This window comes from Paroedura picta, chromosome 9, assembly GCF_049243985.1.
Source record: "Paroedura picta isolate Pp20150507F chromosome 9, Ppicta_v3.0, whole genome shotgun sequence".
Classification (NCBI taxonomy): Eukaryota; Metazoa; Chordata; class Lepidosauria; order Squamata; family Gekkonidae; genus Paroedura; species Paroedura picta.
The window spans coordinates 22,416,286-22,443,185 of NC_135377.1; the positions used below are offsets into that span (position 1 = coordinate 22,416,286).

Consider the following 26,900-nt stretch of genomic DNA (forward strand, 5'->3'; position numbering starts at 1 on the left):
TGGAGACAGTGGGGGGAAATATGTGAAAAGTCACTCTGAGGTCCTAGGCAGGAAGAAAAGCAGGATATAAAATTTTAAACAAGTGAAAGAAGGAAAATGGAGTTAAAGGTACATTGGCAGGAAAAGGCCAGATGCTCTGGGGGTTCAAAGGGAAAGAAAAAGTGGGAAAATTAGAGTCGTTTCTCCTCTCCCCCCCCCCCCATCACTTTTGTAGTCCAAACTGGCTACTTTCAGAGTTACCATAACATTCTCCATTACTACAGTATGTGACATGTACGATCTCTGTAGTTTCTCGAAGCCAGCTAAAAGTAAAGGTAAAAGTATCCCCTGTGCAAGCACCGAGTCATGTCTGACCCTTGGGGTGATGCCCTCCAGCGTTTTCATGACAGACTCAATACAGGGTGGTTTGCCAGTGCCTTCCCCAGTCATTACTGTTTACCCCCCAGCAAGCTGGGTACTCATTTTACCGACCTCGGAAGGATGTAAGGCTGAGTCAACCTTGAGCTGGCTGCTGGGATTGAACTCCCAGCCTCATGGGCAAAGCATTCAGACGGCTGCCTTACCACTCTGCGCCACAGGAGGCTCTTTTCTCGAAGCCAGCTAGCTACCTTTTAAGTTATCCGTGTTCTTGTCTGCAGAAAAGCAAAGGGTTGGTTGGGCCATGGTTCTGTGTGATCTGATAGTCCAACAGGGCAGGCAGCTACAGGGGCAAGGGGATGACATCACCCTTGACCTCTTTGACCTCCCAAGCATCAGGAAAAACAGCGCAGGAGTATCTACGAGTCACAAGATCCAACCCCTTTTTAAAAACCAAAATTGGCATGCACCTGAAGAACAAACCCACAGAGAACAAAGGTGTTCTGTACGGGTGATATACACAAGACAAGGCAGTTTTGCATAGACCCAAACAGCTACATGGAACTTCTGTTCAGACTAGAGAGAACAAAAGCACCACCTTTCTGCCCTGTTGGTGAACTGCTATTAAACAATTACTACAGGTGCATCACTTCACTACTGGAAGTAATAAAACTACTTTATTTAATTGAACAGGAAGAAGCTAACTTCGAAGCAACCGTTGCAGCCCCAGGTCAGTTGTCACCCATGTCTACAGGAGGAATAATCACTCCCCCAAAGAGCTCTGAAAAGAAGTGAAGTGCCAGAATACATCTGTGTGAACTCTACATCTTAAAACTCTTTGAAAGGAAAATGGAACTGTTGGTGAAGATACCAAATATAAGAGGAGGAAGTCTTAATTGGAGAAGGCCTAAAGCTATTAAGTTTACAACCTAACCCACTGTGCTGTGGGATAAAGCTGGATTTCTTGAAGTTATTCATAAACATTTTTTTAACCTGTAAGAACAGCCTTACTTTTTGCATCGTGACATAACTAATATCTGGAGAACTGGCTCTAGGGTTACACTTAAAACCTACAGTATTCCAGTATCCCTTTGCTTAACCATAGTACAAAATGCTTTGACCTGTTCCAAAAGCCTAGGCAATACTAGGAGCCGGGGCCAAGACTGCCATTAAATGAATTGACACAGCATTAGTTCCTGGGCAGGAGCTATAACAGCTGATGCTCCTCCCCTTCTTTAAGAAGAGCACAGCAAGGCAATAAATACAGAATGTCCTAAGCTACTGCCATGGTTATCCAAGCAGGGTTCCTGAACCAGAGAACGGTCACCAGCAACATGCCTCTTGCCTTGTATTGCTATATGCAACACTTACCACTGTTTAAGGATGGAAAGAAACTAAGGTGACTAAATTTCAATAATTTCGATAGAATTTCCTTCTACCTTATGCAGCTCAGAATACAGGCATATGCTGCTGGATGGAAAAACCATTCCTTCACAGACATGATCTGGTATTAAGCATCCCCTGCCCCCAGGGAAAAGGCTTAGGGCCAATCAAGCATTAAACTGTTTACTAGAATCCTGAGCTGGAGTGGAAATAGCAAACCATCACTTGGGTTCAGATATAATATACCTGTTGGCAAGGGAAAGCAGATGATACTCGTCAACAGGGCCTGCACCTGCCTGAAGAGTTTGTAACACCTGAACTAGGAGTCACATCCTACCTCTTTTCTGCTGAGCTGATGGCTTTTGCCCAAGAACGAAGCTACTAAAAAATGGGTGGGGGATTGCAGAGCTATAGTGCCTAGGAGTGTATATTTCACACACTAACTTGCATCAGTTTGAAATGCATTATGGACGATTACATACTTCTGTACAAGCTTGTAAAATAAGGAGGGATTTATGTTTTTTAAAAAACAGTAAAATGCCACACTGTATTGTTTATAAATATGTATTGTATGAAAGTCTCAAATGTAATAAACTGTTGAGATGTCATGAAACTGACACCCTCTTGGCAGCATGAAAAGGTTCAGAAGTAAAGTTGTGCCATTGTTTGCAGAAATTTCTTTTTTCGCCTTTGAGCAGCAAGCTGTAATACTTCTTCTGGGTTGCTGGCGTTCAATTCCGTCTGGCCGATAGCTTTAATCTAAATACATAACCATTGATTAATTCACATTTGTAATGAGCATAATTAACTATGCAACTTTTTTTAAAAGGACAAAGATGAGCTAGACCCAGGCGACCAAAAACAGCACAAGCAAAACAGAAACTGGCTTACTGCTATTTGTTTCTTGTCTGTTTCTCCTCGCTTATGATGAAGATCTGCAAACCTCTTAAAGAAATATAATGCGGCTCAGCAAGCACCTGATAGACGTTACTAGAAGCGCTTTCATGCAATTTTCACAGAATGGCCTTAAGCCAGTCTTGATGCCCACTTTGTGGCTCTGAAACACCAGAAAGCAGGATCCGGGTTTTCAGTACAGTAACTGCATTTTTACCAAAAGAAAAAGCTTTGTTCTAGTCCCTGCTTTGTTATCTGGGCATTCCAGTCACTTTGGGCAAAAGAACCACAAGTGTATGAAAACCTCCTTCATAAAGGTTAACATAATCTTCACTGAATTCGCCATTCATTTTTTCAAGCCTACTACATGCAGCTGTTTTCACAAAAGGATACATGTCAGGTATTCCAAGATGGTAATATCCCAGATATAGTCATAGTAAGAGTCCATAGCATCATGACTGAAAAGGAAGGTCAGGCATAAATTAACCACATCTTATTTTTAAAACTACTGGGCATAATCATAACATTTTATTAGTAAACTAGTATAAAAGCCCATTTTAAAAATGGGCTTTGTAAGGGGCGGCAGGCAGGAGGGGACATGAGAGGGTGGGCACGGCCCCTTGTGGCGTGCAAAGCAGGCTAAAGGGAACGGGAAGCTCCCCCCTGGCAGCGATAGGGCTTTGCGGCCCGCAGGGAGGCTGCAAACTCCCCCCCCCCTCCCCGGCTCCCTCCCAGCAGGAGTGTACCTGCGGGCTGCAAAGCCCTGCCGCTGCCTCTCTCTTCTTGGGCGACAATGGAGGCTGCAGCCACAAAGCTTCTAGCAGGCGAGGAGGGAGGGTGGGAGCTGGAAGGGGAGGGCCAATCAGGGTGGACCTGGACGGACAGGGCCCTGGACAGTCTCCTCCCAGGAGGCTGTTTCCCAAATATATAAGGTTAAGGATTCGTAAAAGATGCCATTTACCTGTTTTGCTCTTGAAGCACCTTAAATGCAGTTTTATAATCCACTTCCCGCAGGAATTGGCATAAAACAGCTACCTAGGTAGGACAAAAAGAAAGGACTAGATAAAGTACAACCTACATCACAGAGCCACTTCAGCAGAACTCACTTATGCTGCCGAAGAACGCAACATACACTGTGAAAGAAACAGTCTGGCAGAGTTGCATGCTTTCATTTTAGATATACACCCTTACCTGTGTGTGACAGTTGAGTAGAGAACAACATTTTATCATTCGTTTTATCACCTAGAGAGAAGACAGTGTAAGCAGCCATTCTAGAATGTATCCAGTTACCAGAGGTTAGTCATGCAATAGTCAGGATACAATTAATATCCCTTTAATAGTACTAGTCTGCTACTTTATTATTTCTGGCTTCAACCAAAAAAGTAACACACAGCAGCCCATATGTAACTACTGTGAATGAGCCCTTTGTTTAAGCCAGCCTGAACATCTGGTAATCCTCTTTCAAAGGCTGTTGCTATGCATTGTTGTATGATTTTTGAGCAGTCTAATGCACTATTATTCAGAGACCTATTAAAAGACACCCTAAGATTTGCATAAGGGTTTCTAGCAGTGGGAGTGAAGAGGCAGAGTGAGGAGGTAGAAATTACCAGGAGCCAATTAATTCAGATGTTTGTCAAGTTAGGGGTCTTAAACTTCTCCTGATCAATGTCCTACCAGACTTCGCTTCTGAGAGCCATGTTCTATGTCTGCAAAGTATAACATTCCTGTCTTCTCCCAGACTCACCTGATCAGTATATACATCAGGTGGTACCATCTTAGTAAAGAAATCTGAGCACACAGCTCCTGCCTGTAGATAGTAGTGAAGAGCTGCAGAGTACTGATTCGTTGCTACATTGGAAGGAAAGAAATTTTGGTTAATGCAAAGTTTACGCAATAACATTCCATTGCATTCACTTTCTCCTGTTCAAAGAGAGGAGCTATTTTTAATCCCTTTTTTAACTCTCTGAAGGAGACTCAAAGTGGCTTACAATCACCTTCCCTTCCTCCCACCATAACAGACACGATGTGAAGCAAATGAGGCCGAGAGAGCTCTGAGGACTGTGACTAGCCCAAGGTCACAGCTGGCTGCATGCGGAGGAGCGGGGAATCAAACCTGATTCTGCAGATTAGAGGCTACCACTATACAAAGAGCTTATTTTCAAAGGATATGCAAAGGATAATGTAAGGGAAATCTCCACACTTATAGTCAACTCCACCCCCAAAAGAATCAACTGAAAATAAATTGGGGAGGGAATGGCAGTACACAGTTCTGAATTAAATTTAGTCCTAAGTAAGATATTTCTCATAAATATATAGACAAGAAGTCTGCCATGCTTATGAGTCGAGGCACGGCTGTTACAGGAGTTTTAAGAAGGCATTCCCACATGTCATACTGACACACGTTAGAACTGCCTTGAGTGGCAGAAAGATCAGGTCTGAAGACCGCCAGCTGCAGAGCCACAGAAATGCCAAGATTGCTTCATCCTACTTACCAAAATAAATGTCTGCCTGAATTATTAACCAGAAGTGGTTGTTTGAGTTTATAGTCAGAGCATAACTGACCAGCTCTTTGACAGTAACAGCTACGGCTTCAAAATCCACTGACTGTAAACTAAAAAAATAAAGAAATAGGATTATATAATAAATATATAAATATGCTAGTTCAAAATCTATTCCCTGGCTGTTACTAGGCTGTGGTACTAACAAGCTGAGCAGCAGCACTTCATTTCTGCCCACCACCACCAAAGGGGGGAGGAGAAGACCATAAACTGAAAAGAGCATCTATTTACAGGGTGTCCAAGCAGGCAGGAAAGGCCTATTCCATTCATTAAGGTAAAGGTATCCCCTGTGCAAGCACCGGGTCATGTCTGACCCTTGTGTTTTCTTGGCAGACTCAATACGGGGTGGTTTGCCAGTGCCTTCCCCAGTCATTACCGTTTACCCCCCAGCAGCAAGCTGGATACTCATTTTACCGACCTCGGAAGGATGGAAGGCTGAGTCAACCTTGAGCCGGCTGCTGGGATTGAACTCCTAGCCTCATGGTCAGAGCTTCAGACAGCATGTTGGCTGCCTTACCACCCTGCGCCACAAGAGGCTCTATTCCATTCATTAGAACATTCCAAATCATAAAACCTTCCACTGTCCTCACCAAAGCCATCAACCAGGATTCTGAAGTAGGGCTGAGCACTCTGATTCTGAAATAGGGTTGAGGCACAAAGCACGCCAGAGAGTTCAACCCTATTCTGCTTTGTCTGACTACAGAGACAGCATTACACAGGCATGCTAACAAACAGCTCCCCAGGAGACACATACGGCTGGGTCCAGCACGGAATTCATTCCCCTTTCTGCTCGACAATGGTGTAGAACAAAGATCCTACCAGCCATTAATTTGGGTCACTTCTGGCAAGGTGAGGAATTGCCCTGTCATATTCCACACATCCCTTTCCCACAATTTCAAGCACATTCTAGTCTGGAAACCATTCCTTATAAATACCAAGCTTGTTCAATTGCATTATAACAAACAGGAAAAGGCATGTATGCCATTCTCCTCCCTCCTTTTGAAATAGCAATCCATGGTATGTCACAAAATGTATCAAGGTGTACCCCTTTGTCCCTTTCCTCAGCACGTGGGAGGTGAAAGGACTGGCCCAAGATCCTGGAGGAAAAGCAAGCCCTTCCTTCCCATCATCATTTTTAGAGTGAAGACCACCAATAGGCATTACATTTAAGACAGGAATGCTCAGAATGCATGACCCATGATTACTGTTCATGCATTAAGCAAGGATCATCACAGCAGTCACTCAGTTAAGTCCAAATGTGTACCACACACTCTCAGCTCTTTACTAGAAAACAGGAAGGCAGCTGTGCTAGTCTGATCAGTCAATTTCGTATATAATCAGCAGGGAAGCCATCCCGATATCCAATAGCTGGACCTGGGGCAGACAGGCAAATCTATTTGGGCTTTTACAAACCTGCAGGCTTGCAGGAAAATGTTGGCAATCAGGGGAGGGGGCGGAATTCCCAACAAACAAACAGTAATATCTGGGAATTAAGACATTTAGCCCAAAACAAAAAGAGAGAGCGCCTGTGCATCATTTTGAATTGCTGTATAAAAGAACAGCAGTAGGCAAGATGTGGTGGGGGATCTTTTTTTTAATTTATTCCTAAATTGTAGATGTTCCTGGAACACAACTAGAAGAAGAGTTGGCTCTTATATGCCGCTTTTCTCTACCCGAAGGATTCTCAGAACAACTTACAATCACCTTCCCTTTCCCCTCCCCACAACAGACACCCTGTGAGGTAGGTGAGGCTGAGAGAACTCTGATATTACTGAAGAAGAAGAGTTGGTTCTTATATGCCACTTTTCTCTACCCGAAGGAGTCTCAAAGCGGCTTACAGTCACCTTCCCTTTCCCCTCCCCACAACAGACACCCTGTGAGGGAGGTGAGGCTGAGAGAACTCTGATATTACTGAAGAAGAAGAGTTGGTTCTTATATGCCACTTTTCTCTACCCGAAGGAGTCTCAAAGTGGCTTGCAGTCACCTTCCCTTTCCCCTCCCCACAACAGACACCCTGTGAGGGAATTGAGGCTGAGAGAACCCTGATATTACTGAAGAAGAAGAGTTGGTTCTTATATGCCGCTTTTCTCTACCCGAAGGAGTCTCAAAGTGGCTTACAGTCACCTTCCCTTTCCCCTCCCCACAACAGACACCCTGTGAGGGAATTGAGGCTGAGAGAACCCTGATATTACTGAAGAAGAAGAATTGGTTCTTATATGCCACTTTTCTCTACCCGAAGGAGTCTCAAAGTGGCTTACAGTCACCTTCCCTTTCCTCTCCCCACAACAGACACCCTGTGAGGGAGGTGAGGCTGAGAGAACCCTGATATTACTGAAGAAGAAGAGTTGGTTCTTATATGCCGCTTTTCTCTACCCGAAGGAGTCTCAAAGCAGCTTACAATCACCTTCTCTTTCCTCTCCCCACAACAGGCACCCTGTGAAGTAGGTGGGGCTAAGAGCCCTGATATCACTGCTTGGTCAGAACAGCTTTATCAGTGCTGTGGAGCCCAAGGTCACCCAGCTGGCTGCATGTGGGGGAGAGTGGAATCAAACCCGGCTCACCAGCTTAGAAGTCCACACTCTTAACCACTACACCAAGCTGGCTCTGACTAGACACAACTAATTCAAAAGGCAGATATTCTAAGAAGCGAGGAACTCGGGATCATCAGCACACACCGAGAAAAACACGTTTCAGAATCATGGTAGTGGAAACTCTCATGGTTCATTTCCTTACTTTGGAATTGATGATGGCCAAATAGAGATGTGCTCTGCAGTGATATCGTTCACTATGTCTTCCTGAAAGAGGAACCACACATTACATAGGAAATCGTCACAGGAGGCAGGCATCAAAGAGTTATGCAGAAGGAGGAACTGCACTAACCCGAATGTTATGAAGCTTGACAAAGAGGGACAGAATTGTTGTCAAAACCAAAGGTTCCTACAAGAAAAGAAGAAAAAAGTTACATAATGCAAAGTTTCTTTACCATCACCAGGAAAGCCAGTTATTCTGAACTCTAAATGCAATAGTTATTCCCCCTACTATTTTTTTTATTATTATTCCTTCTGCTAGTAAAAGTGACACAATGATGGGACTGTTGTCAAAACCAAAGGTTCCTACAAGGCAGCATAGATCCAGAAAGACTTCCAGCTGCTTCCCATTAAAAGCTAACTCTCTAGATTAGTGGTCCCCAATCTTTTTAAGGTTGAGGAGCACCTCCGGGGGTGGTGAAGAGCCGGCGGCCCGGGTGCCGCGCATGCGTGTTTTCACCACCAGGGGGCGCTACGCGTATGTGCGTTTGTGCCCGGCGATGTGCCGGCGGCCACGCCTGCATCTTCCCCCCAGCTCTCACAGCAGAAAACTAGCCGGGCCGCGAGTGAAGCGGCCGCTTCTCTCGCGGCCTGGTGAGCTTCTCTCTGCAGGCGGGGGGGGGGGGGGAGAGGCAGGCGTGGCTGCCCGCCACCAGACCACAGGTTGACTACCCCTGCTCTAGATAAGCATCTCAAAGGTAGTCAAATGGGCCAAACCTGCAGCAAGCCTGGGGGGTCTGCATACCAGGGGAATCCCTTAGATATGAAAAAATAGGGGTGGGGAGGCTTATACCATTCCAATGCAACTGAGTCAGTTAAAAGAAAATATTACTGCTCTCCTTAAGCTATTCAGAGCCTCTTCGTCCACCCAGTCCTCAGTTTGTATTCCTGCATTCACAACGATCCTCTGGAAGTCATTTATTACCAGCTTCACACAGTTTAAAGCCATTTTCATCGAACACTTCCATAAGTGAATTTCTTCAGTCAGTCTGTACATAAAACACTGGCTCTTACCTAAACTGGATTTCAAAATACCTTCTGGCCTATATGTTGTTATTAATTCTGTAGCTTATTAAAGCAAATGGTACAACACCTCTGTTGGTTTTGAACATGCCACTGGTCTCTCGAAGTTATTGCTACAACTGCTTAACACAGCTACTCCACTGGCATTTCTAACACAGACACAGCAATGCAGTACCTTGGGGGGGGGGGGTATTGCTCTTTCCAAAACATGACCTCATAGACCTAGCCAGCTTGTTAACATTATCATATTTATTCTACAATCAGACTATGATTTCACAAAGGAATCAAAACAAGGGGAATAATTAAACTTTGCAATACTTTCCTTGTGGGACTATATCTGGTGTCACAACTCTATCTGGAAAAAAGTCAGATAAAACCGGCTTTTCTAGAGAAAAGCAGCCTATCCAACAAAAACGTTATTTTATAAAGGACAGGTCTTTTTTTTTTCCAACGCACTAATTTGGTTCAAACTCTTCAATGCAAGACTTACCCGTAACTTTTTGATAAAAGACATCATTTCACTCCTAAATAAAAGAAAACAGTAGTTTTAAGACATTTCTTCTTAAAACTATTTAAGAATCACTCTCTGCCTGGGAGCACCTGAATGCCTAACCATACTAGCAGAAGCAGGAAAAATAAGGAATTGTTACTTAACCAGAGATAGGCAGTTTAAGTGTGGTAATCCATAGGGGTGTACACTCAAATCTATTTCCCCAAACAGCTGTTCTTGAGCTTTCTTCTGTGGTCCCTTTAAACAGGGATGTTTGAGGTGACTGCATTAGACATCCTGCAAAAAAGCTTGGGGGAGGGGGAACTACTCTCCCTGCCAGCTCTGCTGGGACTCTTTTGGGCAGTCCCTTAAAAGTGGGATTCTTCATCAAGGATCAGCTGCTTTGTGGGCTCTTTTGGGCACTCCAGGTTAAACTGGGCTCCCCAAGAGCATCCCATTGAGCTTGTGGGGAGAGTTCTTCCCATGGGATCAGCTGCTTTGCAGGCTTCTTTTGGCCAGTCTGTTTTAAACCAGGCTGCCCAAGAGCCCCAGCTGAGCCACCTTTCAGCTGTTTGTTTTGCAGCTATGTTGCTGCTTTTAATCCGTCTCCTGTGTACGTTTTGTTTGGGTCTATAGGAACTAAAAATTTCCAGCATTTCTGAAAAATCGCAGATCCAAATAACTTTCCTGGTATTGGGATCTGGCTTTTTTTTTTAATCCCCAAACTGTTTCAGGTCCAATATTGAGAAAGAAACACATTTCATACTCCAGGTAATACATATATTCAGCTGTGTTACAACTTGCCTTCTATACTATCGTGCTGTTTATCAATTTCTCTCAGTGGACCAACTTTTTTCAAGTTACCTTTGCACTCCATTATTCATGGGCAGTAGCGGCCATACTAATTAGATAAACAAGTCTTACAGTAGAGTAATACTGTAGCTATTCCAAATGCTGGCCCATGTTTAGTGCATTTGTGTACGCACACATCACACACATACAAATACTCCAGAAAAGAAAACCTTACCTGTACATAATGCCCAGAGTTGATTCCCTCTGCTTTATTAGGCTCACCCTGCCATCATTCCCTCGTTTGTGTTGGCTAGATATACTGCAGATCTGTACAACCACCTCCCAGAGGTCTTTAGCTGCTCGCCTACTTTCTTTAGGCCCAGGCAGATCTTTACAGGTGGCCGCCAAAAGCTGTCCTAACTAAACAAAACACAGAGCAAGTCAATGGGATAATGCTCCTGGTCCTGTCCTCAACAAGGTACACAGGGAAAGAAAATACTGCAGCAGAACCACTACTAGTCCAGACAGCTACTTGAGGGGGACTCTTAGGGCTTGCTGAAAGCCAAGACCCGTTTTTGGAAACCGTATCAAGCCCCTTGATCTAAGGGGAGAGCTTTCTCCCACAACTGCATCTTTAGTGTGATATCATGATCAACCCATCTAATAATCTTAAAGGGGATATTTGAGAGCATCGCTTTATGTACCTCTCCCAAACATAAAAATCAAAGGGTATTTCCATCTGTGGAAGGGATTCCATTCCCCCCCCCCCGGCAGAGTCATTCTTAAGGGTTGAGCACCAATGCCACAGGGCACACGGCAAACAAATTGTTTTCTGTTTGCTCCTTTTGTATTTTATGGAATTCAAAATACAGTTCAAAGCAAATGACAAGAATGTGCTCTCTAAATCTGCTACTGCAGCAGCAAGGAAAGAACTGATGGAAGAGTGTTGGTCCACCTGCCCTGGCACAGGTAACAAGCAGCTATTGTCAGTGGGGAAGCTTGCGCTGGAATTTTTATAGCTTTCACAGATTTTGTACGTTGTACGTCCTTGAGATCCCATGAAGGGTTTTTTCAAGCACAGTCTAATGTGCATCAAAGGCCACTTCTGCTCTTCAAGCAAGTCTCCCATCTTCCCTGGGCACAAACACCACAGAATTCCTTTGAACTTTGGCCCATCGAACCATGTCTGATTTTTTTTTAAGATGCAGTTACATTCAGGTGGGCAGCTATGTTAGTCTGAAGTGGCAGAACCGAATTTGAGTCCAATAGCACCTTTTGGTGGTCTTCAAGGTGCCACTGGACCCAGAGATAGTTGCAGCCATTTCTAAGAGGTCACTAAGCATCCAGATTCTGCATCATGGCAGAAGAACATATTCAGGATTTCATATTTCATGTGATTTCGTATTTTAAAACTCATGCCGTAAGATCGAATGTTGTTAGAACAAGGCAGTGGCAAAAAACTTATCTGGGAATTTTTTATTGAGAAAGGTAGCAGTTTGATGGGGGAGTAGAAATGAAGGGGAGAAAATAAGTCAGGTAATATTGTAGGGTTATGAGACTTCAAAACGTCTTGCATTAAAATATATATATATTTTACCTTTACATAAGGATTGGTCTGGACCAGAGGAAGAAGTACTTGCATAGTTAGGTACTCGTTCTCCCTCCAGTTTAACAAGAAGGCAACACATTCCTCTGCTACAACTTGCCGAAGAGGAATATCTTTTTAAAAAGAAGAAAGAACAATTGTTAGAAAGCAACTGAGCTATCAATTCTAGCAAGCAAATTTCATGACCCAGGATCTAGCATGAACAATAGTAAAAAACTTCACTGCTAAACCATCTTCCAATGGAATTCAGACCTATGCTGAACTTTCTCCCCCTCAGTAAATATGAAAATGAATTAATTTTGTTACGGCTAGCAAGTAGGCATTGAAAACCCGAAATCTTTATTACTTTGACATTTTTAGGAACTCAGAGCAACACAGTTTTCGACATGCAATTAAATTAACCGTTCTTACCGGGCACCCTCATTTCCAAATACCCTCGAACCCTGCTGATCAAGTCAGAGGGAGGACGTTCTCCCGAAAACCCTGCTCCTGCTTCATGGGTATAAATATCTAGAAGTAGGATCTCATTCAGCATGACCTGGCGCAGTTTTGGAGAGAACTCGGTGACCAGTTCCAGGCAAGCAGCGAAAAGCTGTTTCGCGTGTGCAAAATCCTAGAACGACATACATCACACTCATGATAGTCAACCACTGAAGGAAAAAAGTCTGCCCGCTTGCCTTTGACAATTACAAAGCAGTAGCCAGATTTGTCTGTTCAGAGAGATCAGGTTCTATGGAACCATAAAAAGACAACATCATGTAAACCAGGGGTAGTGAACCTGTGGTCCTCCAGATGTTCATGGGCTACAATTCCCATAAGCCCCTGCCAGCAAACACTGGCAGGGTCTCATGGGAATTGTAGTCCATGAACATCTGGAGGACCACAGGTTCACTACTCCTGATGTAAACGACAAAAGCTGATCTCCATGTAACAGTTCTGCTAGTCTCATGGTAAGACTGGTTTTTTTTACATCTTTCTGTGTCCCTTTTTGTCTGCATGAAGACGACTAATGCAACACACATCCTTTTAAGATGTCTTTGGAAGAGCAACAGTATAAGGGCCAATCCACATCCCAGTGGGGATTGTTCTGCCCCACCACATCAATTTGCACACATGACACTAGCAGTCCTGAAAGGCAGAGGAAAATACAGCAACCTACAATGGCAACAGTCAGGCCGGTCTCTTTCTCAGAAAGCTGACAGCACCTCTCTGCCAGCTAAATGCCTGACTCAAGGACTCACTAAACAAAGACATCTGAAATCACAGCTGGGAATAAATGTGCAAACAGCACTGGCTTACTAAGATCTCTGGCAAGGGAATTTTATATTCTAAACTGCTTTGGATATGTAATACTGTTCTGCAGTAACTTTTAAAATAGTAGAACCAAGGCTGGCTAAAAGCTTTTAGGAAAAAATAGCAACGCTATAGAACTTTCTTACCTTAATCACACTGCAATGCAAGCCCTTTGCCATCAGGATGTAGACCAAGTCCCTGGTCAAGTTGTCTTTAATTCCTAGGATAACATTGCCATAAACGTTCGGTACTTCCCACTAATAAAAGCAAATATATACGTTAATTTATTGTACAGGAAGAGATCTAGTGGCATTTTCAAAAACATACAATGGAAATCTCAAAAAGAATTTCTCAGAGACACAATTTTATTAATTTTCCATGTGTGCATTCCATTTTTTTTTATCAGCATCTCAAATCAGATTGCAACATGCAAATTCAGGAGTGTTTTACAGCTTATGAAATGCTCTGATGTAATTTCTCAAGGAGTTTTACAATTCACTAGCAACTGGGAACCCTGGGAACAGGGGAGACCATGCACTTCAACAAGAACACAGCAGGAACTGCCAGTAACATTAGATTGAAATGGGTAGCCGTGTTGGTTCTGAAGTAGCACAATAAAATCAGAATCCAGTAGCACCTTTAAGACCAACAAAGATTTATTCAAGGCATGAGCTTTTGAGTGCAAGCACTCTTCATCAGTAACACTGTAACAGAAAATAAGGTACCTTGTTGGAAACTGTCCAGAACTGGCGCTCTGATGTCATGCCATGCAACTCAATTAAAATCTGGCGAATTCTCCAGGGGTCCACTGACAGTATCAACTGATGTTCCAGCTGACCAATATTCACACTTGCTGAAGCTGGAAGAAAAAATAGTACTGTTTGTCACTCAGCAAACTCTGGCAGGATCAGAAAAGACTGGATTCAGGGTTGATTCCAGAGGGGGCAACCCCATGGGTACCAGTGCTAGGAGGCACCATCAGGCCTCTGTGTGTTTGCTGCATGAAACAGAATGCTGCTCTCCAAGGTTCACTATTTTATACCCCCAGTTTAGAAAAGGCCCAAATAGAAGTCTCTGTCTTCTACTCTGCCCTCTCCAGTTTAATCCCAATGAAGTTGATGGGTAACTTTAGCTGCAGCCTGGAAAAACAAAGAGACTAACCCTCACATTCCACCCACAAGTTCAGCTAATGTCATGTTGCCAGGGGAGTGGGCGGGATACACAGCTGGCTCTTTTTTCTTCCTGCCGCTAAAACATGATAAGGAAGCATGGTCTATGGATCATTCACTGATTCTTTGTTCAATGCTTATCATAGGAATTCCCCTGCCCCAAACACACACCATAAAATATTTATGAATATTCTGAATAGTCAAAAAAAAAACAACCTGGAATATCATAAAACGAAGTTATAAGCTTAGCGCCTAGGTTGACACGAGGTGACCTTTTCCTCATCTGATCAATGAGTAGCTTCCTTTCATCATCTTTCAAGAGTGCTATGAAGAGCTCGTGGGAGGAGATCATGAAGACAAGCTGGAGGTCTTCCAAGCCCAAACACAGGTTCCTGAGTAAAGTTCGCAAAAATTCATTAAGAGAGTATTAGTGTGAAGTAAAAGCCACGGCAATTTAATTTTTGCGGTCTGCATTGTGATATTTGAGGAAGGAAGATCTTTTGGTTTTTAACAAAGAACACAGGATCCAAGGGAACAAGTACTGGGGTGAGATACTGGGTGCAACAGGACTGACTAGAGAAGATATTGGTGGTAGAAAATGCCATTGAGTCAAAGCCAATTTTTGGTGACCCCTCAAATGTTTTTCACGGCAAAAGAGGTGGTTTGACATTGCCTTCCTTTTCATGTCAACCCCGCCCTTTCCTTGGAGGTCTCCAACCCAAGTGCTGACCTGATTAGCTTCTGATGAGCTCAGTCTAGTGTGGGCTCCACAGAAAGTAGGGAGTCTTAGCTACCTTTTGAACAATACAGATAAAATAGGCTACAAACAATCATTAGTAATGGAGCTTGTGAATGATCATCAAATTAGAGGATCTTGAACAGGCATTATCACTTTTCTGGAGATAAATTACTAACATTACTTTACTAACAGCCCCCGGAGAAAACTACAAGAGGCTGAATCATCAGCAGTCAAAATACACTTCAGAATCTTTAACGTACACCTTGCCAGGAATAAGCCTGGTATAAGACCCACATCAGCTAACACCCTAAACCTCTAATAAGCAGAGAAAACAATCTAGTACCACTTACTTCAGAAAATATGCCATTTTCCTTTTTGATGATTCTGAAGCACTTTCTAGATTTATCGACTTTGAACATACCTAGGAATTTTTAAATATTGAATTAGCTTAAATTTAGTGTATAACCAATATAGCATTTTCTCTATAAACATGCAAATATATTCAGCCCCAGAGAAGCTGACACCTTTGGCCCACCTGTATGGTACTTTGTTATTATATTTGTATACCGCCCTCTTGTAAGGCTCAGGGCGGTTTACATAAAACATAGGGGTATACATTGTAACCATAATAACAATAATCATAACATAACAGTAACAATACAGTAAGAACCCGTATTGACTAACAATAATATAACAATTAACAATACAATAGAACTTTTTAAACAGAGCCCATGGGGGGGTCAGTTGGGTTCAGGATGTGGAAGGATGTCTATGATGTCTGGGGGGGGGGGCAGCTGAATAATGTTAAGTCTCTCAGCCTCGGCCGAATCTCTGGTGGAGGAGCTCCCTTTTACAGGCCCTGCAAAATTGTGGGAGTTTGGGCAGGGCTCTGATCTCCTGGGGGCCAGGACCAAGAAGGCTCTGGCCCTGACTGAGGTCCAACGTGCTTCTTTGGGGCCAGGGATCCTCAGCCAGTTGGCAGTGGCAGAACCCAATGCTCTTTGGGGGGTATAAGCAGAGAGGCGGTCTCTCAGATACACTGGGGCCCAGATCGTGTATGGCCTTGAAGGTGATTACCAGAACCTTAAGGGCAGCCTGGATGTGGTGTGAAGGGGAGTGCAATGGGAAGAGGAAATCAGCAGAACCCCACCACCACCAGGCACACACACACGCAGTGCACAGAACAACAATCTCTGCAAGAGTCAAGGAAGGCTAATTCCCCCCTTCTCGTTGCAGTTTGGTGGAGGCAGCAATAAAAGGGAAGGTGGCAAAAATCTACCTCATGAGCTGTACCCTGCTTATGAGACTCTAGAACCAAACTGTAAGCTTGGGGAGGGGGGAAAAGGATTAAGTTGGGCAAGTTGACCATGATTCAAGGTCAATTCCTTACCTCAAGGAGAAAGTCTATTTTTTCTTTAGTGGGCTTGAGAAATAGCTGGTTAAACTGGACACCAACTGGTCGACCTTGCATTACATCACAAACACTATTACATGCACATATTTTGAAGCATATTTCATTCAGGGTATCATCCCTAAATAAACATTAAAAAACATAGTTTTAACAATTTTTTAGGACAGAAAGAGTACCAAAAGGTTCAATACAAAACTCTGTTCCTGATACCCCAAATTGCCAGCTAATCAAATAGCTGCCACCAGGTCATAGATGAAGTACCTGACCCAGGTTCCTGAAAATCTTAGGTTGATTATTTTTGGTTTGCTTGTTTTAAAGAAGCAAGATCTACAATAGCATTTGGGCTCAGAACATAAACCTGCAACATAAATTTCCACTCCTGCTATTTGCAAACAGAAGTCCAACTACAAATAAGGGTCTCCATGTGTCACCATGAGAGTTATCAGTTCCCTACAAATTAAAGGGAGGGCCAGCCAGCAAGTTTCTCTTTTAGACTAACAATGATTTTTTCAGCTGCCCTGAGCATGCTAACAGAGAGGCAGAACAGAGTCATGCAATCAATTCAAACTCCAGTCTTAGCGGCTTCCGAATGGTTCTCTCATTCAAGTTCTCTTTTGGACCAGCCTGGCCATTATGGCTCTCTTTGGATACCCTGCATCGAGAGCCCCCATCTTCTAAGATTAGGTGGGTGGCAACCTGGGAAAGGGCCTTCTTGGTTATGGCGCCAAACTCTGGAGCTCCTGTCCCAGGAAGGTTCATCTAATCCTTTCTGTTGCCCCATTCTGGAAGTGGGTGAAGACTTGCTTGTTGCATTTGGCATTCCCTCACTGGTTCCTCCATCCTAACCCATGTCTTTATATTTTGCATACATTTAAACTTTGTATTAAAATTATTTTTATACTTGTTTTAATTGTGTTTTAAGTGTTTTTATAATGTAATCATTCATCTTTTAAACTGCTAGTCACTTTGGTGGCCCTTGCAAGGGCAAAAGGAGAAGTGTAAATTTTGTACATCATGGAACATAAATAAAATAAACAAGTTCCTTCTCACCCTTGCTGAGCTTTCTGGAAGAGCTCCCTTAGCACTGATTGCCTGAACTGAACAGGTAAACTGGGTGTCAGGTTGTCTTCAAGGAAAATCTTGACTAATTCCTGAAAAGCAAGTACAAGAAAAGGTTAATCTTTTTTGCACAAAAATTAAGTTGTTTTAGTAAAGGTTAAGTTACACAAAGAGGAAGACTGAAAAAGCTTACCTGAAAAGGAAGCTATCCCTGTTTTAGGAACCAGAAAAATTAAGTAGAGAGATACAATAATCTCTCAGAAAACCCTTACAGGTGTTCTAACCATGGCAGCATTTTAGATACTCTACCACTAAGCAGCATTGATTAATTTTAGACTTCCAGACTTCAATATAGGATTTCTGATGACATGCAAATCAAGATTATTCACTAACATCAATAAATATCCCAGGAGCAAGACAGCATCAGGTAAATAGGTGGCAGGAGCCATTACACAAGGTGACAGCACAGATGGGGAAGCACTTGCTTTGCCAAACATTTACCTGATAACTGCCAGATCTTAAACAGCTATGGATTCGACTGTAAGGAGTCGCTGGTTGTGATGCATCATCTGAAGATGGTGAAAGAACTCCACATGCTTGACAGTAGCCAGCTAATCGCTTCTCATCTATGGTGTAGTGAAGGGATGACCCGATCTGTTAAGATAACCATCACATTTTACATCCCCAGTGCAAATGCTGCATACTATATTGATCTAAATAAGTCACAGTTCTAGAAAAAATTCCTTTCAGGACAGCGGTCCTTGCAATGACCTCACCACTCTCAAATCACACACACACACACACACACTATAATTATTCATGGAGCAACTGGACGCAAACCAATGTTTAAGTGTATATATTTTTTGAAATTGCTGTTAGACGCCATGATGAGGCACTGCTGCTTGGAAGTGCTTTGATTTTTACAAACGTCCCCAACAAATGCTTGGATGGACAGTTGCTAATAAGTCATGGGAACCTTACACAGGCTCCCATCTCCTCCCCACCAATTTCTTCACCTCCCAGGGCTCATATTTTAAATGTGGGTTAAAGCAGTGGTCCCCAACCTGCGGGCCGCGGCCCGGTGCCGGGCCGCGAAGGCCATGGCGCCGGGCCGCGGCTCCCTCTCCCCGCCCCCCCCCCACAGTAAAAAACTTCCCCGGCCGCAAGCTTGCGGCCCGGGAAGCTTCTTACTGCGGGAGGGCGAGGAGAGGGAATCAGGGCCGGGCCGCGCCCATGTGGGCGTGGCTCGCGGGCGCGGCCCAATGCAGGGGCGCACCCCGATGTGCGGGCGCGGCCCGATGCGGGGGCACGGCCCTCGGGTGCGACCCGATGTGCGGGCGCGGCCCGCGGGCGATGCGTGGGCGTGGCCCGCGGGCCGCGCCCCAATGCCCTGCCGGTCCCCAACCTCAGAAAGGTTGGGGACCACTGGGTTAAAGTAGCTGCTAGAAAGATGGGCTTTCAAAGAGCCGAGATCCTCATTTTTTTGTAAATTACTCTTTCCTATTGCTCATGATTTTCTCACAAGCTTGAGGAAAACTGTAGTTTTTGCACATCCACAAATGAATCAGAAGGTCAAAACCAAAGTTAAGCCCAGCAAGTTCTAAACATGTGACAACTGAAGCTATCAATTGCCTACCTATGTTAAGAAAGCAAGATTTGCAGATACAAGTATATTTAAAATACAGATATTTGATTGCAACGATAATATTGTACAGGGAAGCTCAATTCAACACAGCACTGCAGTCAAGGACAGCTCAATTTTCCAGGGTTTTTGCAAAGCTCGCTGCATCAGGATTCTGAGTATTTTTACAACCACAACACAGTTCAACAAATGTACTGTACATTAGTTAACACAGAATGACCCACCTTTGAAAGCAGCTCCTTTGTTCTAAAGAATTTCTCTCTGGCATTTCCGTATAAAGCTGAATTTGTGGAACCTTGCTGAAAGTAGATTGCTCCTAGATCATAACAGACCTGAAATAATATTAAAATGGGTTAATATTATGGGGAACAGAATGCTTCTACCTACCATTCTTTTAAGATTTAGAAAAGATGGTGGGAAAGAGTAGATAACCTGAGATTGCATTTCTGTTAGCAGAAGCAGGGATAAAATGCTGCCATTAGTCTGGAGATATTAACATTAGCAATAACTGGGGACGTGCCACTGATCTAAGGAATTTGCAAGATTGTCTGAACAAAAGGCCAAGAAGCCTCATGTGACACCGCAGTGGCTTAAAATCGAGAATGTCAAGCAGCAAATCTGGGTCTAAATAGCAATATTTTCCATTTAAGGAGCAGGTGTACCTGGCACTGCATTTCCTCCGCACTGATACTGAATCCGGCTGTTGAGCTCTCTGTTTCTCCATTCACCATTCCAGGCTCCATGGCGAGTAAATCCAGAGTTCTTATCGTATGAATGTAAAGATCTTTATTTAATTTGAGTGCTCCTTCTAGCACCAAGATGGAATCAGCAGCCTGTTCTTTTAACTGTAATAACCCAAACAAATGTTTATAGTCAAACATACATTATTCACATGCATATATTAAATTATTCCCAGTTTTGCAAGAAAGGGAAAAGGTGCTTAAAGCCCGCATTCAGTTTTATTACTAAAAAATGGGCGTCCCAGCTTTATCAACCTTTTAAAGAAAAAGCCATTAAGGGGCTCCATCTTTTGTGCATTAGACAGCAGAGGGGGGGCGGGTGTTTTCAAAACTCTCTCTGCCTTCCATGCACATGCCCAAGCCAAAGAGAGGCTGAAAGAGCCTGCAACCTGCATTTTGTAGAGAAATAAAATATGCATGCTCTTTAACTATCACTTAATCTATTTTACAGGATTGTTATGAGGACAAAATGGAGGAATGAAGAAGAGTTGGTTTTTATATCCCGCTTTTCACTACCTGAAGGAGTTTCAAAGTGGGTTACAATTGCTTTCATTTCCTCTCCCCACAACAGTCATCCTGTGTTGTAGGTGTGGCTGAGAGAGCTCAGACAACACTGCACTGTGAGGACAGTACTATCAGGTCACCCAGCTGGCTGCAGGTGGAGGAGCGGGCATCAAACCCGGTTTGCCAGATTAAAAGCCGCCGCTCTTAACCACTATACCAGATTGGAGAGGTTCTTGGAGTAAGGTAAGGGCTTTCAACATGAAGCTTTGGTCCTGTGTACCAATTTAAGCCATTTCCGAGCTTAGACGCTCAGGAGGATTGGCTACTGCTGGTACCCGGATGGGAGAACACCAAGGAAGTCTGTGGTTGCTATGCAGAGACAGGTAATGGCAAACCACCTTCACTCATCTCTTGCCTTGGAACCTCCAAAGTCCTGGAGGTCACTATGAGTCAGTTGATAATTGATGGCACAGTTTTTATTTATTTAAATCTGGTCCCTTGTAATTTTGCTACAGATGGAGAAATAACAGACATAGTAAATGGACACATTTCTTGTGATGTTGAGAAATTGTGCATTCTGTCACATGCATGGCAAGCAACCCCCCAAAAGGGCACTTACCACTTTCAAAATATTTTCTGTTACTTCTTTTTCTTGCTGAATTTGATTCATCCTAAACCAGGATGCAAAAGCAATTTATAGGTGGCTGTAAATGTATTTTTGAAGTCTAAAATAGTATACCTTTTAACTTTTTGTTATTTTAGAGTCCACCTTTCTCATAGGGACTCAGGGTGAATTACACATAGTGAATCAATACAGACAACAAAATGGGACAGTCAATAACAAATGCATTCGGATTTTAGACATCTGGAATCAACCAGAAAGTATACCGTAAGTATTAACATGACACATTAAGCAGGGCGAAATTTACATAACTAGATCCTAGCTTAATATAAGTTATATACAGCAGTACAGACAAAGTAAGTTTGAGAAACATTTGTTACTGGGCCACCCTCTTGATGACTGTAAGCTAAGGGGGGAAAACCTATCCAAGGCAGGCCTGCATACGTGCAGTTCCATTGTGGGTCTGCACTGAAGATGGAAGATGAATGTTTAAACTAAATAATATCGATTCCAAAATACACCTCATGGAAAGTTAAATTAAGGTTATTGGACCAATAATGTATCAGAAAACTTACACATTTAACTGAGGTGGACCAGGCTTCACTTGCTTGACGGGAAAGCTACTTTTTACTATAGTCCTAATAGCCCTATAAAAAAGAAGGAGGATAAAAGATTAGCAAATAATTTTATCATTTTAACAGAATGATCATAAGGGAACATTCACCAGAGCTGCTTAAAGAGAAATCTGTGTTAGCACCCAAAGTGGGACAGAAGTACAATCCTCCTTCATTATCTAAAAGCCCCAGCAGTTCTTCTAAAGATTCATGTACAGAGCTACCAACTTTTTTCCCGCCCTGGCAAAGTGCCTGAGCCTTGAACATTTGCTTGACAAGCAGGAATTAAGTATATGAAGCTAGAATCATAGTTGGAAGGGGCCACACAGGCCATCTAGTCCAACCCCCTGCTCTACGCAGGATCAGCCCACAGCATCCTAAAGCATCCAAGAAAAGTGTGCATCCAACCTTTGCTTGAAGACTGCCAGTGAGGGGGAGCTCACCACCTCCTTAGGTAGAATCACAGAATCATAGAATCATAGAGTTGGAAGGGGCCATACAGGCCATCTAGTCCAACCCCCTGCTCAACGCAGGATCAACCCTAAGCATCCTAAAGCATCCCAGAAAAGTGTGCATCCAACCTTTGCTTGAAGACTGCCAGTGAGGGGGAGCTCACCACCTCCTTAGGTAGAATCACAGAATCATAGAATCATAGAGTTGGAAGGGGCCATACAGGCCATCTAGTCCAACACCCTGCTCAACGCAGGATCAACCCTAAGCATCCTAAAGCATCCAAGAAAAGTGTGTATCCAACCTTTGCTTGAAGACTGCCAGTGAGGGGGAGCTCACCACCTCCTTAGGTAGAATCACAGAATCATAGAATCATAGAGTTGGAAGGGGCCATACAGGCCATCTAGTCCAACCCCCTGCTCAACGCAGGATCAACCCTAAGCATCCTAAAGCATCCCAGAAAAGTGTGTATCCAACCTTTGCTTGAAGACTTCCAGTGAGGGGGAGCTCACCACCTCCTTAGGCAGCCTATTCCACGGCTGAACTACTCTGACTGTGAGATAATGTAGATAATGTTGGTGCGTGAAGAGTACAGAAGCAGTTAAAATTGGATCAGCGACAGAGTTCAAATCCCCACCATGGTCCACTGGGTGACTCCAGCCAGTCATTCTCTTACAGCCTAGTGTGCCTCATAGGGTTGCTATCAGAATAAAATTGCGGACAGTGAGGAGCACGATAATTGTGCAATATCATGATATAACTGCGTATAAATAAAAAGTTGCAATGGATGATAATAATGATTAGATTTATTCCCTGCCACTATCAGCAAGCCGTCTCGCGGTGGGTTACATAGTAAAAACCCCACATAAAACAGCTGTGAGAATACCCCATAAAAATTATGTGCCCCGGCGACAAAAAAAATCTATCCTCCCACCCACTCAACCACTAATTCCCTCTCAGTGCACCATAGGGGGGGGGGAATCTACAGATGCTGGCAGTCCGTCATGAGGTGATGGTCTGGCCCTGGTGGCAGTCTCTTCTGGAGGGGCCCATCTGATCATCCATACCCTGACCTCAACGCTAGACTTGATGGAAGAGCTCCGTTCTGCAGGCCCTGCAGAAGAGCTCCTGCACGGGCCCTCAGCTCCTCTGGCCTTGGTCGAGGTCAGGCGAACTTCCCCGGGGGGGCAGGAACCACTAACAGGTTAGTACCCGCAAAGCATAAAGCCCTGTGGGGGGCATAGAGCAACAGGCAGTCCCTCAGATATGTGGGTCCCAGGCCACAAAGGGCCTTAAAGGTCAGAAGCAGAACTCTGAACCTGATCTGGGCTGTAACCAGTAATCAATGCAGCTGCTTCAGCACAGGCTGGATATGTGCCCTCCAAGATGTTCTTGTGAGGACCCTAGCAGCTGCATTTTGTACCAGCTGCAATTTCCGGGCGTTACCCAGAAACTCAAGATGCGAGACTGGGTGGTAGCTGGCTGTGTCCCGTGGATCCAGCGATGGTTTCTTTAGTAGAGGGCAAACCACTGCCCCCTGTGAAACATGAAACAAATGCTTGTCACATGGAACATTTTGGAACAAAAGAGAAATAGCCCCATTTGATTTAAATCATGTAATTAAGATCAATTAAACATTTCTCTTCATATCTGTGAACTGTACCAATGATACAAAAGACAATTAAGGTCTCACCATCTGTTGTAGAGCAATATGGCCATTGCAGTGGTTGGAGGCAAACCAGCCAAATCCACATCTACATGCTTGGTTCCTGGAGGGACTTTGCTAACACACAGCAGTTCATTCAGCAGCATGTTCAATACAGGGACCGATAAGCTAAAATAAAAAGCAATTTATGTTCACGACACAGAGGATAGTTTAACCAGTAAGCTGAAAATTAATCAGAATGGAGGATTTAGTTTTGGTACAGAACTTCATTGGAAAAAACAGCCCTGATCCTTTAACAAGAGCTATCAGTGATTGCCAATCACTAATTATCACTACAGATCCTTACAAAGAGACTTGTACTTCTTCTAAGTGTTGTTTTAAGAGATTATAGATCAGCGGTTCTCAACCTGGGAGTCGGGACCCCTTTGGGGGTCGCGACAGGGCAAGCAGCTTGGCTGGGGGGGCGGGAATCCAAACAACATCCTTGCAGGGTAGATTGAGATACAGCATTTGTCTGTCTGGGGCAGCAGAAAAGAGCAAGATCGGCATAGTGGGACAAGAGGCAGAACTGAACTGAGAAACCCCAGGAAAAAAAACGATTTATATACAATCATGAACAATGGATCTTCACGCCATTGGTCAGTTTTGGTTTAATTTCTTGCATAATTTTATGGTTGGGAATCATCACCACATGAGGAACTGTATTAAAGGGTTGCGGCATTAGGAAGGCTGAGAACCACTGCTTTATTGATATTAAAAGCCCCAGCAAACCACTACTGCTGCTAACACATATATGGGCCGTGTTGATATCATAAAATTTTTAACCAGGAGTATAATCAATACCTTTTCTCCAGCACATCCAAATCCCACTTTAGATGCGCAGCAACTTTCAGAGCGAGCAGCTTTAAAATACGGTTCCTCTTGTTATCAGGTGGAGGTTGAACCTGACTCTGCTCGTTCACCAGCGGCTTGGATGCCTGCTCCAAAAACTGAACTATCAGCTGAACAGGCGATGGATCTATTAAGCAGGAAAAAATATGCCTTGAAATAATGTGCCAAATTAAGAAAATGTATAAAAGAATGAGATCACAGCTTTCAATTCTGATTTTATTATGTTAAAGAACTACCCAAGTATCATGCAGTCCCACAAGTTTAAGGCCCTTTCTTCCATCACCAGAATGTTAGGTAAAGGTAAAGGTATTCCCTGTGCAAGCACCGGGTCATGTCTGACCCTAGCGTTTTCATGGCAGACTCAATACGGGGTGGTTTGCCGTTCTCTTCCCCAATCATTACCGTTTAACCCCCCAGCAAGCTGGGTACTCATTTTACCGACCTCGGAAGGATGGAAGGCTGAGTCAACCCTGAGCTGGCTGTTGGGATCGAACTCCCAGCCTCATGGTCAGAGCTTCAGACAGCATGTCGGCTGCCTTACCACTCTGCACCACAAGAGGCTCTTTTTCACCAGAATGTTATCACAGGCCAAAACTGAGAGTCAACAGCAACCATTCCAAGTGCATGCATCGCTACGCTTTTTGTTTGAAAGAACCCCCAACACAGTGACTACAACCACAGCCTAACAATCCGCAGCTCTTAATGAGCAATTTGAGAAGAAATGTTTGGAGACCTTACTTGAATCAAGGTGGCACCATGCAATACTGCTTTTTAACTAAATGTGTTATTTTCTTCTATTGCTATTTTAATTGTTATGTTTTAACTGTTGTGTTATTAACTGCCCTGAGCTTTCCTGCTGGAAGGAGCAGCATAAACATCCATATAATAAATACTAAATGTTCAAAAAAGGTGCTCTTTTTCAATCCCACTGATTTCAGCAGGTCTGAAGACATTTAACAGTGCACGGGATTTGAGCCTTCTACAACTGTGAGAAAGCATGTGAAATTAACTGAAGCCATGTAACGGCAAAAATAAATCGGAGTGTAGCAGCATTTTACACTTTGTTACTCTTCAAGATGCCACCAGACCCCCATTTCATCATGCAACACGATTTCACTATGCTACAACACAAGGCAACCACACTACTCAAGAGCAGCCGAGCAGAAAAATCACCCACTCAAGACACCTGGCCCTTTGCCACCTGCTCACAGAGATAAAGGACACAATTTGGAAAACCACTTTACTAACCAGGGGAAGACTTTTTCAGATGCTTCTCTAGCAGGGACTCCTCGAGCAGAAATTCAAACCAGGAGGTCTGCGGAGGTGTGCAGGGCCTGCTGGAAGTAGCGGCCTCCCTGTCCACGGCTTCCACACTCATGTTGTCATCAGAAGCTTCCTTCGGCTTGCATGGGTGATCTCCCCGTCCACCAACGCCGAGACCTCCAGTGGGCCCTGATTTCAAAACAAACTTCCTTTATCGTCCAAATAGAAGCAGCCCCACAGAGCATAACACAGGTCTCCTCTGGTGGGGAAGAAGCACTCGCTCCCCACTCAACTGCCCATCCCAAATACGCCCAATAACTGAAAGCCTCCTACTTCGGGTCTGAAAAAGGGGTCTGCAGCCCACGCAAGCTTGCAAGATATAAAACAGCCTTCGCCTTGTAGCTTGTGCAAGACGTCTCTTTATTTCTGCTGCCCCGGTTAGTCGGAAGCTCCCCCAGACAAGCCGGCCGGTGCCCCCCCCCCCTTCGGGCTCTCGGGGCAAGCCCGTCCAGGGATGGCTTCCCCGCCTGGGATTCAGTTCCGGAGAGGCAGCCGTGAAAAACAAAACTAGCTCGAAGGGACCTTCGGCCCCCGACAGCTGGGGAGTCTCCAGGCTGCTCCCGGATTCAACCCTTGCTGCCGGGCATTAGTAGCATTAGTGGCATTAGTGGCATTAGTGGCATTAGTGGCATCCCCCCCCCCCCGGGACTCAGACCTCCGCCCGCCCCGTCGGAGCCTCCCGACGCCCCCTCCCCATTACCGTCGCGAGAGCCCGGTGCCCTCGGCCGCCGCGACGGCTCCGGCTGCTCATTCATAAGTTCATTTCCTCTGCGACGCAGCCCCGCTTCCTTCCTCCTGCCTGCCCGCCTGGCTGCCTCCGCCTGCCGCTCCTCCTCCGTCCCAAAATGGCCGCGGCCGGCCCTCCTG

General features: G+C 44.3%; 2 protein-coding genes across 5 annotated transcripts in view; one reads left to right on the forward strand and one right to left on the reverse strand.

The window, feature by feature from the left end:
- The window catches only part of CCNE2 (cyclin E2), a 15,147-nt gene extending 12,790 nt beyond the window's left edge, over window positions 1-2,357 (forward strand). For all 4 annotated transcript variants that reach the window (XM_077351869.1, XM_077351868.1, XM_077351871.1 and 1 more), the window contains exon 12: window positions 1,051-2,357. In XM_077351869.1, coding sequence (XP_077207984.1) covers window positions 1,051-1,152 — 102 coding nt within the window. In that variant the 3' untranslated portion in view covers window positions 1,153-2,357. The remainder of the gene's footprint in view (window positions 1-1,050) is intronic.
- INTS8 (integrator complex subunit 8) lies at window positions 2,289-26,897 on the reverse strand. The gene is made up of 28 exons (XM_077351867.1): window positions 26,734-26,897; window positions 25,959-26,162; window positions 24,663-24,837; window positions 23,847-23,987; window positions 21,665-21,736; window positions 21,087-21,138; window positions 19,886-20,068; window positions 19,448-19,555; window positions 18,083-18,235; window positions 17,573-17,673; window positions 16,502-16,643; window positions 15,462-15,532; window positions 14,589-14,764; window positions 13,929-14,062; window positions 13,350-13,460; window positions 12,322-12,523; window positions 11,902-12,023; window positions 10,540-10,724; window positions 9,513-9,546; window positions 8,073-8,129; window positions 7,926-7,987; window positions 5,127-5,245; window positions 4,379-4,482; window positions 3,826-3,876; window positions 3,596-3,669; window positions 3,028-3,092; window positions 2,632-2,675; window positions 2,289-2,499 (listed from the first exon to the last, which is right to left on the reverse strand). The coding sequence occupies exons 1-28, from the start codon at window positions 26,786-26,788 to the stop codon at window positions 2,383-2,385; spliced, it is 3,114 nt and encodes a 1,037-aa protein (XP_077207982.1). The 5' UTR covers window positions 26,789-26,897; the 3' UTR covers window positions 2,289-2,382.
- Between the last annotated feature and the right edge of the window lie 3 nt (window positions 26,898-26,900).

Coding starts and splice junctions, on each gene's coding strand:
- INTS8 (XM_077351867.1), bottom strand. CDS start 26,788: ATGAATGAGCAGCCGGAGCCGTCGCGGCGGCCGAGGGCACCGGGCTCT. Junction 21,737..23,846: donor ATATTGCTCTACAACAGATG/GTGAGACCTTAA, acceptor TCTTTTTTATAG/GGCTATTAGGACTATAGTAA. Junction 3,093..3,595: donor GTGCTTCAAGAGCAAAACAG/GTAAATGGCATC, acceptor CTTCCTTTTCAG/TCATGATGCTATGGACTCTT.